The 12150-nt window shown below is 41.1% G+C and overlaps 1 protein-coding gene across 1 annotated transcript in view; it reads left to right on the top strand.

Annotated features, from left to right (window-relative positions):
* The window catches only part of LOC310732678 (vomeronasal type-2 receptor 1-like), a gene marked incomplete at both ends in the record, with an annotated part of 33894 nt that overhangs the window by 17794 nt on the left and 3950 nt on the right, over positions 1–12150 (top strand). The window contains 2 exons of the mRNA XM_083553293.1: positions 1341–1464; positions 1624–2552. Of these exons, the coding sequence (XP_083409419.1) occupies positions 1341–1464; positions 1624–2552 (1053 nt within the window). The remainder of the gene's footprint in view (positions 1–1340; positions 1465–1623; positions 2553–12150) is intronic.

Genomic DNA, 12150 nt, shown 5'->3' with positions numbered 1-12150 from the left:
CAACACTATTTTGGACTAGCCTTCAGTTCCTTTGGATATTTTCTTATTTTCTTCTTCTTGATTATGCGTAAGTTTCTTCTCTTATTTTACCTTATTCTATGATTATATATTTCTCCTTAGACCTTCATTTTAATGCTCTTATGTACCTTTTCCTGCTAATGCTATGGTTATAGTTGATTATATGGCTGTGTGTTAGATATTTTTCTTAAGCTTGGCTGTGCACTAGTTCAGTACCTAGTGTACTGGACTGGTTCTTCCTATTTAGTTGCCACCATGCTGTTCGTTGACCTTTGCCTTGTTTTCTTCTTTCTTTGTGTTTTTTCTAGCTCGTTACAAAACCACTAGACGCAAGACGTCTCACCCTTACTCTAGGGGTTGCACTTCTCCCATTTCTTCCTATCGCCATTTCCAGATCTCCCGTTTGCTTGATGACTTGGACAACTATTTGGTCGACCCTTGTGATGGTCCTGATCGTCTTACTTCTTCCCCTACTGCCCACACCTCTCCTTCTACCGTTGATGTGGGCACTCAGACTGACCCTGTGTTGATTCTGCCTGTCAGTTCTCCTCCTGGGGCTCCCCTCTCATCTGACACTGACAGTGCACCTGGTTCTGGGCCTGACTCAGGGCCTAGTTCGCCTGATCTTCGTCAAGGTGCTTCTCCTTCCTATTCCCCTACTTCTCCCTGCAATCCTCCTCATGGGCCCTCTTCTCCCCCTACTCCTTGGGCATCTCCTGACAGTGTCATCATGGTTGAATCTGAGCCTGAGCCTGGCTTTGGGCCTGACCCCTGTGGGTCCCTTTCTTCTGAGCCCTACCATAGTCTGTCTCTTAACAGTCCCTGGCTGGTTTGTCGTCCTTGTCATCTTTTCCCTAAGTGTTCCCACTGGGAGTGTCGTCCTTAATAAACATGGTGGTCTTTTTCTAAATGGTCTCTGTTGTGGTTTCTTTATAAGCAAGCAATAGGCTTTGATTACATTGGTCTAAGGTCAACCTGTTAGGCAGGTTTATTAAAGCAAAGAGTATACTTAGTCTATTAAGTGATACTAAAACAACTTAACTGATAATTACTTTATAGACTTGGTTGTATAGACTTGGTTTGTATCGATGCCTATCAAAAAATTCCACAAAATTAATGAAATATAGTCAAACATGAAAATCTGCTTATTTATAATCATATTGTAACAGCTCAACAAATTAGAGAGAATCTTTACAAGTTATGAACACAAGCAAAATGAAAAAAAAATTGTTAATAACTAGAAAGATTTTTAACTTATCTTACATTTTTTCTTCTACAAATGTACTTACATTTAATATGAAATAATATATTGTTCATGTTAGAAACCAAGGTCTGTGTGCAGTGAAAGCTGTCCTCCAGGAACCAGGAAAGCTGCACAGAAAGGAAGGCCTGTCTGCTGTTATGACTGTATACCATGTGCAGAGGGAGAGATCAGTAACCACACAGGTAACTTCAGCATCACCAAGTTTCAACCACAAGTTGCTAATTGTACATTTTGTATTCTTTTTTTATTATTTAGAATTCAATTCCTGAGCAACTGCATTAATAAATGAACTCATGAAAAATAAATTCATCTTAATAACAATACCCATGGTTATTTTGCAGATGCAAATAACTGCGAGCAGTGTCCAGGAGAATATTGGTCTAATGCTGATAAAAATAAATGTGTTTTAAAAGTCATAGAGTTTCTTTCATTTACAGAGATTATGGGGATAATCCTAGTCATATTCTCTTTGGTTGGAGCTGCATTGACTGTGTTAGTAGCTATTCTTTTTCTAAATAAAAAGGACACTCCTATAGTTAGGGCCAACAACTCTGAGCTGAGCTTCCTGCTGCTCTTCTCACTGACCCTGTGTTTCCTCTGTTCACTTACATTTATTGGACAGCCCTCTGAGTGGTCCTGTATGCTGCGGCACACTGCTTTTGGGATCACATTTGTACTCTGTATCTCCTGTGTTCTGGGGAAAACAGTGGTTGTGTTAATGGCCTTTAGAGCTACACTTCCAGGCAGCAATGTCATGAAATGGTTTGGGCCTCTACAGCAGAGACTGAGTGTACTTGCATTAACTCTCATACAGGTCCTTATTTGTCTACTTTGGTTAACAATTTCTCCTCCTTTCCCCTACATGAACATGAACTACTACAAGGAAAAAATCATATTAGAATGTAACTTGGGTTCAGCTATAGGTTTCTGGGCAGTTCTGGGTTATATTGGATTTCTGGCTTTCCTGTGTTTTGTTTTGGCTTTTCTAGCTAGAAATCTGCCTGATAATTTTAATGAAGCAAAATTCATCACATTCAGTATACTCATATTCTGTGCAGTGTGGATCACCTTTATTCCAGCTTATGTCAGCTCTCCTGGAAAATTCACTGTAGCTGTGGAGATCTTTGCCATTTTAGCCTCCAGTTTTGCTCTGCTGTTCTGTATATTTACTCCTAAATGTTATATTATTCTGTTTAAACCTGAACTTAACACAAAGAAAAATATGATGGGCAAAATGGCATCTAAATCGCTTAAAAAAAATAATAAAAGAGTGTCAAATATAAAATATGGTACATAATGTAAAATTGTATCAAATAAATAATACTTTGAAATCTTACAGCTTATCACATCTTACGTGTTTTCACATGCTAACTAAAATAAACTAATCATTAAAAAAAACAATATTGTGTCTTATCTCTGTCCATCAAAAATCTTTCATGGTATCTTTCAAAAAAAAAAAAAAAAAAAAAATTATATATATATATATATATATATATATATATATATATATATATATATATATATATATATATATATATGCAACCTGAACTTATGGGGGCAACAGTAATTGAAAAGTTAAAGAACTGCAATGGTGGTGAAATTAGGTACCTGCTGAATTTGTTTTATTCAAGACGCATATAATTTTTCTGTAATTAGAATAGTAGGTCAACAGTAGAGATGATTGTGGAGTTCAGTAAAGAACTCACAGTACTTCCGTCTCTCACCATCCTGTACAGCACTGTGGTAACTGTTTTCCTGGGGTCTACACTCAGGACCCAAAGTGGGAGACACACTTTAACTCCACTGTGAAAAACGCTATCCGGGACAATAGAACATGACCCAAATAAATTTAATTTAAACACACTACTTTTTTTCCCCTATTTATTATGTCATGTTGTTCAGGTCAGATGACATTACCAGGTACTCATGATGACTGGACGGGGTGTTAAATGCTGTCTTGCATTTGTCCCGCCCCCCCTCCCCCTTGACTAAGTGCTAGGCATTTCTCAGGTCAATCTTCCCAGAAATGGTGTACCCCTTGAGAAGTTTAGGAGTGGGAGGGTGTACCATTATTATTGACAGTAATACTTTCCATTCTCTGTAATCTATACAGGGCCGGTAAATCTTGTCTTTCTTTGCAACAAAAAAATTCCAGCCCCAGCTGGAGAGGATAGGCGGATAATGCTGGTGGCGAGAGACACTTGGATTTACTGGTTAATGACCTCCTGATCTTGTCCAAATAGGAGATACAGGCGCACAAATGGTGGCGAGGTACCAGGGAGGTGGGATCTGTGTGGAAGCAGGGAGGAGGTCTGGCAAAAGATGGCCGCTAGGTTGTGGTAAATGACGTGACCAAACTGTATTCAGGAGGTGGCTATTAGAGAAGGAAAACTGGTGCGAGGGCTGTGGAAGACAGGCAGTGATTTTAACAATGCAGGCTCCATTCCATGATCTGGCTAGGTAAGGGTTGTGTTTGTGGCGCCAGGGTAAGCTGAGCATGAATGAGGCATTGGGTGTTCGGATAACCAAGTAAATGAGTCATTCTTGGTGCTCTTTGGAGATCGTCATGAGCAGGTTCTTGGTCTGACATGTAGCCTGATGAAGATTGTGCCCTTCTAAGTCACGGACCTGAAAAATGCATAACAGTGTCCTGGTTTTATGCCAATCTGGCAAACCAGGCTTTTGTCCAGGAATTCTAAATTTTAAACCCCAGGTTCTATAAAGGCTGTCAGGTCATGGGGCTGATTGCTGATATGGTTTGCACCCAGTGTGATGTGGAGGACACTGGTAACAGTTGCCCCCTTTGCTTCTAGCCCTGCCTTTTGCCAGGTAAAGGCTATGTAAGTGGCATCTATTCTTCCCTGCTGATGACAGATGTCGGCACCTGATTTCCATTAGGTAAGGTGAAGACAGGGGTTTAAGAGCCAGGTTGCCTAGTGCGAGAGGGGCTGAGGACCAGTCACAGTCAGAGGTGGCAGTGCAGAATTGGAAGCACAGGAACATCACTGGGGCTCCGGACAACCCAAATGAAAGTGTGATGAACTGGAATAAACCAAACAGAATGAAAAAGGCTATTATTTGGTGAGTCATTGGTGTCCTAGGGATCTGCTTATATCTTTCATTTTAATCCATTGTCAAATAAAATAGTGTTGTGCCTAGCTGATCGAGCACTTTTTAAATGCGAGGCATTAAATATGGGTTGAGTTTGGACACTATGTTGACTTTTCAATAATTCACACAGAACCGTATCAACTCACTGCTCTTGGCCACCACTAGGCTGCTCTAATCACTGTAGGACTTATTGATTACTTCCATGTCAAACTCAGTCTTAAGTTTATCCTTAATGTTTGGGTAGTCTGTATTGGCTGCTGTGCACCATAACCCCTGAAGGAGTCTTAATCTGGTTCCATAACCTCTGAAGTAATCTGCACCATAACCCCTGAAGGACTCTTAATCTGGTTCTTTTTAAAGATTGTGATGCCAGTTAGAGGTAAAACCACACACAAAAACTTTCTTTGTAGGTTAACAACCTGTGGGGCAGAGAGAGGTGGTCTCGACATGGACTGGGTTAAATTGGTCCACATTTTTTTGACTCAACTCTGGTTCCAGCTTCTGCCTCCCTTAGACTAAGGTGGTATACTTGGAATGCATCGCCTCTGTCTGTGTGCCTAACCTCATAGTTCACTTTTCCAACTTGCTATAAAACCTCAAAGGGCACTTAAAACTTTGTATGTAATTTAGTGCTCAATATGTGTAGTAATATGAGTACTTTATAACCCCCTGCAAATTCACACAGCTGTGTATTATACAGGCTGGACTGCTGTTCTTGGGCCTGTAGCAAATTTTCCAATGTTAAGTGGAGTTTTGCTTTCAAGCCTTTTATGCAAGTTCTGTGCATGATCATAAATTAAATTCCAAATCATATTTTTGAGTGTTTAATTTAACCTCTACACTAAGCCATCTATTTGCAGATGGCAAATGCTTGTGGAGATTGATTTCATCCCTAATAACATTACAGTGCAATGTCTGTGACATAGATGCTGTGATTTGGTCAGTCAGGCTCTCTTTTGGGATCTCGGCACTCGAGCTGAGATGTTGCAAAGAGCCACTGCTTCTGTATATTGTGTTGCATATTCAATTGAAACAAGCACAAAGTGATGTCCTTGTTAATGATTAATGATAATGGGCACAGTGTCGCCAGTGGATGTAACAACTGACATTTGCACACAATGCAATGAAGGTTTTCTTATGTCCCAAGTGTCTAGCCAATTGATTATTTTGAGCCACCTGAAACAAAAGTTCCCTGTGGCTCTTTGGGACCAACAATTGGGTCATTAATTTTTTCAATGATCATTGCTCACTCACAGTTGTTTGAAGATGTTACAGACGGTTTTGTTTCATGTCTGATCAAGGGGAAAATCCTGAAGGGGATTCCCTGGAGGGAGAGCATTTTTGATTACAGTGTATCAGCCATTACAGAGCACATCCCACACAGCTTAATAATAGTACAGGACCCATCTTGGTTTTTTTGTTTTCCCATGCCACTGTCGAGAAATAATTTTAATCAACCTTATCTAGCGTATGTAATAATCAAACTAACATTAATCCAACAAAAAATAACCTAAATCAAATATAGAACTTATTAGATACAATAGAAGTAGTTTTGATAACACCTATTTAACTATATGTTAATCAAGTCTTTATTTACACCTATTTAACTATATGTTAATCAAGTCTTTATTTACACCAAGTATAAAATAGTAATAATAAGATATTTACATGTGTGAGTAGGATAGATTCTCTGACTGAATGTTATAAGTGTGTGGAATAGATAAAGAAGGACAGAAAACGACCTTGAGGGAGTTTAAGCATTTTTATTGGGATAGCAAGGCGGGTGGGCTGCTGCAGCTGCAGGAGACATGAAGGAGTAGCTTGGCCCAAGGCCGGGTGAAGGCACAGGAGCACGTTGGTTTGGCGCAGGAGATGTAGGGGAATAATCATTGGGAGACCAGTGTGAGGGATAGGGAGAAAACGGTGGGGGACAGGAGCCTTCACTGCAGTTGTCATCATAAGCTCGATAGCAGGTAGCAGAGAGATCAGGAGAGGTCTGTGTGCCCATGTCGCGCGTAGCAGTGCTCTGCACTATGCGAGGAGGCAGATAGGGATTCGCTGGAACAGTTAGGCCAGAGAGTTGTTCAAGGAAATGAGCAAGCTCAGCAGCAAGTGAGGAGAGCTGGAACTGGCGGAATTGTCTGCGAAGAAGACCCATTGGAGATATTCCAGAACGTTTGCGTGGCGGAGCTGAGCAAAAGAGACCAACAGAGATAAGATGTTAGACAGGGTAACATCACGGTGACTGCTAGGTGTAGGCAAAGGATAACACACATTCAAGAGAAAATTCTATATACTATGCAACAATCGGTTCAGAATGCACAATTAAAATATAACCTGGGCACTTGCAGCTATCAAATAAAATAATATAATCAAGCACATGTATACAGACAATCTAATACACTGAGATAACTCAATTCAATAAATGTAGAATAGCAAACAGCATTATAAAAAGAGTAAAGCATAACACTTACCCATTGCAGGTGCAGGAAGACAAAATAGGCCGCAAAAATGGTGTTCACACTTGGAGGACTGAAAACAGCGTATGGTTGGATCCAGAAAAATAAGGGCTTTATACTCACTTATTTTTTTTATATAAAATCAAGGAAAAGGCCGAATATAAGGGGAATTGGGAAAAAACAGGAACTCCAAATATGGTGTTGTTTGGAGGAATAAGCACCAAGGTCAAAGATAAGGGGAATTGAAAAAAAGAGGGCAAGATCAGAAAATAAGGGGAATTACTCAAGGTGAAGAAATGAGAAAAAATAGAAAGATACGGTGGCTACAGAGTATAAATACAAGCGTGAAACAGACAGTACTTGTACTTCCTCACTTTGGCGTGCTCTATCATTTTTGATGTGCTGTTCATTTTGATGTGAGGTACCCATCTTCTATTGACCTCATTGGAACGTGTATGGAATAAAGAAGTTTGCTTTTACTCATCTGAGACTGAGGATCCTTCATTGGCAGTTTGTGTCTATTATATTTAAGTTTTTCTAGAGCTGGCTGAGCATTATTGGGAATCTTCTGAACAAAAGAATCCACCCTCGATGTGTCGCCTCAGAGACGGGCTCTGAGTTCCGACACCACCCAGTATTTAAGGACAGCAAAGAAATTTATTCACTCGCAGATTATCTCACTGGCTTTTCATGTCCCTGAGATTATTCTTGCCACCCTGCCTGCTCTGGTTTCTCTTCCTAACCTCTGTTCTTGATCCCTGTTCTGCCTGGCTACCCTGATTTCTGCTTTTGGACTGTATTTTTTGGTTTGTCACTGTTAACCACTCTGCCATAAAACCCAGCAATTAGGGTTGCACAAGCCAGTGCACTCTTAGTGCCGGTCCCAGGCCTGGATAAATGGGGAGGGTTGCATTAGAAAGGGCATCCATCTTAAAACATGTGGATCAAGAATCAGAAATTCATACTGGATCGGTCAAAGCCCGGGTAACCAACAACCGCCACAGGTAGTGTTAGCCAACAAGGTACTGGTAAAAATTGGACTACTGTTGGCCGAAGGAGGAGAAGAAGAGGGGGAAAATATCTACAGAGACAGCAGGGAAAGGAGAAGTGGAGGAGAGTGGAGGTTAGGGTTGTTATATTAAATGTTGGTACTATGACTGGTAAAGAGAGAGAGAGGTAGCTGATCCCTACCTGGGACCTGCAAAAATCTTTTTTGGATTTGATTTTGGTTCTTCTTACATTGCTCTATCTGCCCGCTCTCGGATTTATGACTGTTATTTCGGACACGGATTTTGTTTTACTGTTTTGAAAATGTTTTTTTCAGTCTGTGTTTTTTTAGGGCACGTCATGGCAATCTATGGCATGCCAATTGTCCCTTGACGACATATGAGATGGCTGTCAAGGGACAATTGGCACGCCATAGATTGCCATGTCATGGCACGTCATGGCAATCTATAGCGTTCCAATTGTCCCTTGACGACATATAAGATGGCTGTCTATATGGCCTCTGATCCCCTCTTGTTTTCTACCCAGTCTGCCTACGTTGTAAACGCTTCTTGCCACTGCAAATCCACTTACATACAATCAGAAATGTAGCTTTGTGAACTGACTGCAGATAACAAGCCAGATTGTCGAGAGGAATTACAGGCATCCAATATTTATTTTCTTCCTTGTCACTTGTGCACAGAGATGCCTCCAGATTCTTTGAAACTGTTGATGATATTATATACTGTAAATGAGAAATTTGCAAAACAGTTGAATATCTCATGTTGAAGAACATTATTCTGAAATTGCTCAACAACTGGTACAGTAGAACCAGTCTTTTACAGATTGGTGAAGTGATGCCCATTTTTACTTCTAAGAGACTCAAGCTTTATAAGAAACAATATGTGGGAGAGCAAAGGCCTGTCCCAAGAGATAGTATCAGAGCATAAGGACCGCCCACTTGATGGCCAGGCACTCCTCCTTTATGCTGCTGTACTGGCTTTCCCGCACTGACAACTTACAGCTGATGTACAACATTGGGTGCTCCTTCCCCTCCACCACCTGGGACAACAGGTCTCCAGCTCTCTGTCCAATGCATTTCTCTGCAAGACAAAGAGAGAAGTCAGGGGAATGTAAAAGCAGTCCACCACAGAATGCAGCTTCACACGAGACAAAGACTGCTGGTATGACATGTATCTGGCGCTCCCTTTTTAGTCAGATCAGTCAGTGGGCTGGTGACATCTGCAACTTCTGTACTTATGGACAAACCCAGTAATAGCCAGCCAGCCCCAGAAACCATCTCACCTCCTTTTTGGTCTTGGGTCTCGAACGGGCTGCAATCGATGCCGTCTTATCAATTTGGAGACGCACCGGCCAAGTGAAAACTCAGATACCCTACTTCCACCCATTCAATTGCACATTCCTTTAGGTTTGCTGTGAACCCTTTGGTGTACTATTCTTTTTAAAAATCCCAGTTCTGGGCCAACCGGGCAGTTATCTGGGTCTAAGTGGTGACCTACGCACCACCCTGGCAGAGACCCCAAAAAACTCCTGACTTGAGAGGATCTCTTGGCCGAAGCCATCTTATTACAAATAACAGTCCTCAGATCCATGAGTTACTTGGACCTCAGCCAAGAGCGCTGCCCAGGGTCCTTAGTTTCTGGTGGAGTGTGATTGGCAACACTCCATCTCCGAATTTCACGATCGGGATTGGGTTGTGGCTGCGCCCTATGAGCAGCCCTATGAGCAGCCCTATGAGCAGCGAGGGAGGAACTGCTGGAAGCCGGCGTCTGTTTCTTGGCCTCCTGGAATGTCTCTTTTTGTGGTCCTGAGAGGCAGGAATGTTGCATGACACAGATCATGAAGCTTCTTAACTCTTGTCTTGATTTTATATTGCCTTTGCTGAATGCCATCTTTAGATTAGCATTGGGGTAAGGGCCACCTGTCAGTGAAATTTTGTTAAGTCTAATGTGAAGATAAACCTGGCCCATCTCAAGTGCTCCAACAAATCATTTACTTACAGAGGTGGGTAGCTGTCAAACTCCATAACCTGGTGTAAGTTTGCGGAAGTCATTACATAATCTGAGGGTCTCATTTGATTTTGGCACTACCTTGATGGGGCTAGACTAGGGGCTGGTTGACTCTTTGGTAATTCTGTTCTGCAGCATTTTGTATACCTCTTCCATAAAAGCTAGATGACAGGTTTTTTAGAACTCTATATGGCCACTGATGCACTACGACCCCTGGCAAAGTCTCAATTTCATGTTGCACCACATAAGTCAGGCCTGGAGAGGTCCACCATGTCTGCAAATTGGTCCACTAGCTCAGTTAGGTCCTGCCTTTTCGTGGGGGGTAGGTCCTTGCTCTTCTGTGGCAAGGTACACACTGAGGCATTTGTGGGAGTGGGGCAAAAAGCTGAAACAACAAGGTGAGGTTCAATCCATTTTTAGCAGGTTAATATATAGATTTACTGGCTGCTGCAGGTGGAAGTTTGCTGGGATGATTTTTTTTTCCATGGATTGTGTAGGGACCATGTCAATGGGTTAGAAACTTAAAGATAAGTATTAGCACTCACTTTCCTGGCTAAAACTCCCTCGGCTTTGGTGGGCTCTTATATGTTTGCCATTGTTTGGCCTATGCTTCTTTCATCTGCTGTCTGAGGAGGGGTGCTCCTTTTTGCCTCTTTGTCCACCACCCATTAAAGCATTTGTTTCAGCCTCTAGTTGAACTGCTCCACTAACCTGTCTGTTAACGAGTGGCAAATTATGTCCTTTTGTGTTTTCCTTACAAGAGTCAACAGAGATCTGACACAAAAAATAAAACAAAGGGTGTACGTTGGTCTGTCAGCAAATCCCTGGAGATTTCTATTTGACTGAAGAGCTAAATCAGTTCCCAGGTGATGTTCTCAAAGGTAGCCTTACAAAGGTGAATTACTTTTGAATATCAAGTGGCATAATCCATGATGAATGTACTCGTTTCCCGATGAGGATTTCAGGAGTGGTCTCTCTCTAAGTCGATGCCTATCTTTTTGAATGACACCTTGATTGCAGTGGTTTGAGGGGAAGGGAGCAGGCTTGGTGGAGGTGTGTTTGTAGTGGGGGCACTGTTGACAGGAGTTCTATACCTCTGCCTTCATGCCTGGCCACTGAAATTTGTCCCTCATTTTCTTGCCTCAATATTTACCACATGATAAGGAAATCATTTTTCTTGTCATTAAGGCGTGTTGTTATGATGATGTTGTACAGAGAGATGGTGAAAATATCATTGAGAACATCTGGTAGCTAGTCTGCACATCCTTTGACCACTCCAGGATGTTAAAAAGATCTACCGTTTTAACATCCCGGTTTGCCCCTCTCATTGCAAGATTCCTGTGTTGAAGGATTTTACAAAGCACCAACTTCAGATATACCTGGTTAAATCTTCAGTGAGAAAAATATTTATATCATATTCACATTCATTTAGCAGGTCAGGTGATTTAATCAAGTGCTTAAAGATTCTGGCAGCCAAGGATACATGGAGCTATTAAAATTATTATTTGGATTATCTCCATGCTTTAAAGGGTGTCTTCCAAAATTTATTATTGTTCAGCTTATGACCTCATAAACATCAAGCTGTTATAAAAAAGGCCTATAAGCATGATCTATTTCTGATCAGTGAACACATACAAGAAATACAAAAATGTGAACAGACTGGCCACACAGTTTGACAGCATGCACCAGGCAACAATAGTGGATGTTAATTCAATTCAAAATGTCACATAAAGCACAAATATGCAACCATTTATGCTACAGAAGTACTGGCAATTGCATAAAAAGAGATAACATATGGAATAAAAGACTGAATGAATTTCTGGTATGAGAAGAGACGAAACGATGTAAAAAGAAAATGATTTGTATATAAAATAAAGCAATTTGTATTTGTACATTGTTGATTGAATAAAATGTATAATTAATATACAATTAGAATGTGCAGCTGCCCTTCTTAATGACATCACAAGGCAACCAACCTTCTGATTTGTCCAAACAGAATGGCCATACTCAGAACACCCAGAGTACTTCTATAAATATCTGAAGACTACATCTGTTAAGGATTAATGCAGCAAAAGCATTGGACAACATTTGTAATGTTATTCCTTGTACTTTTTATTTCTTTTAGCCAGGCAAAAGAAGAAACTTGCCACATTCTAGGAAACCCAGCAGATCCTTTGCTATCCAAAAATGGGGATGTGATGATCGGAGCTATTTTTCCAATACATGGTACACAGGTGCAGTCACTGGCATATACTGAAACACCTCCACCTATAATCTGCATTAG

Source organism: Silurus aristotelis (genome assembly GCF_946808225.1).
Source record: "Silurus aristotelis genome assembly, chromosome: 10".
NCBI classification, from domain to species: Eukaryota; Metazoa; Chordata; class Actinopteri; order Siluriformes; family Siluridae; genus Silurus; species Silurus aristotelis.
This window is presented reverse-complemented; position numbering and strand designations above follow the sequence as displayed.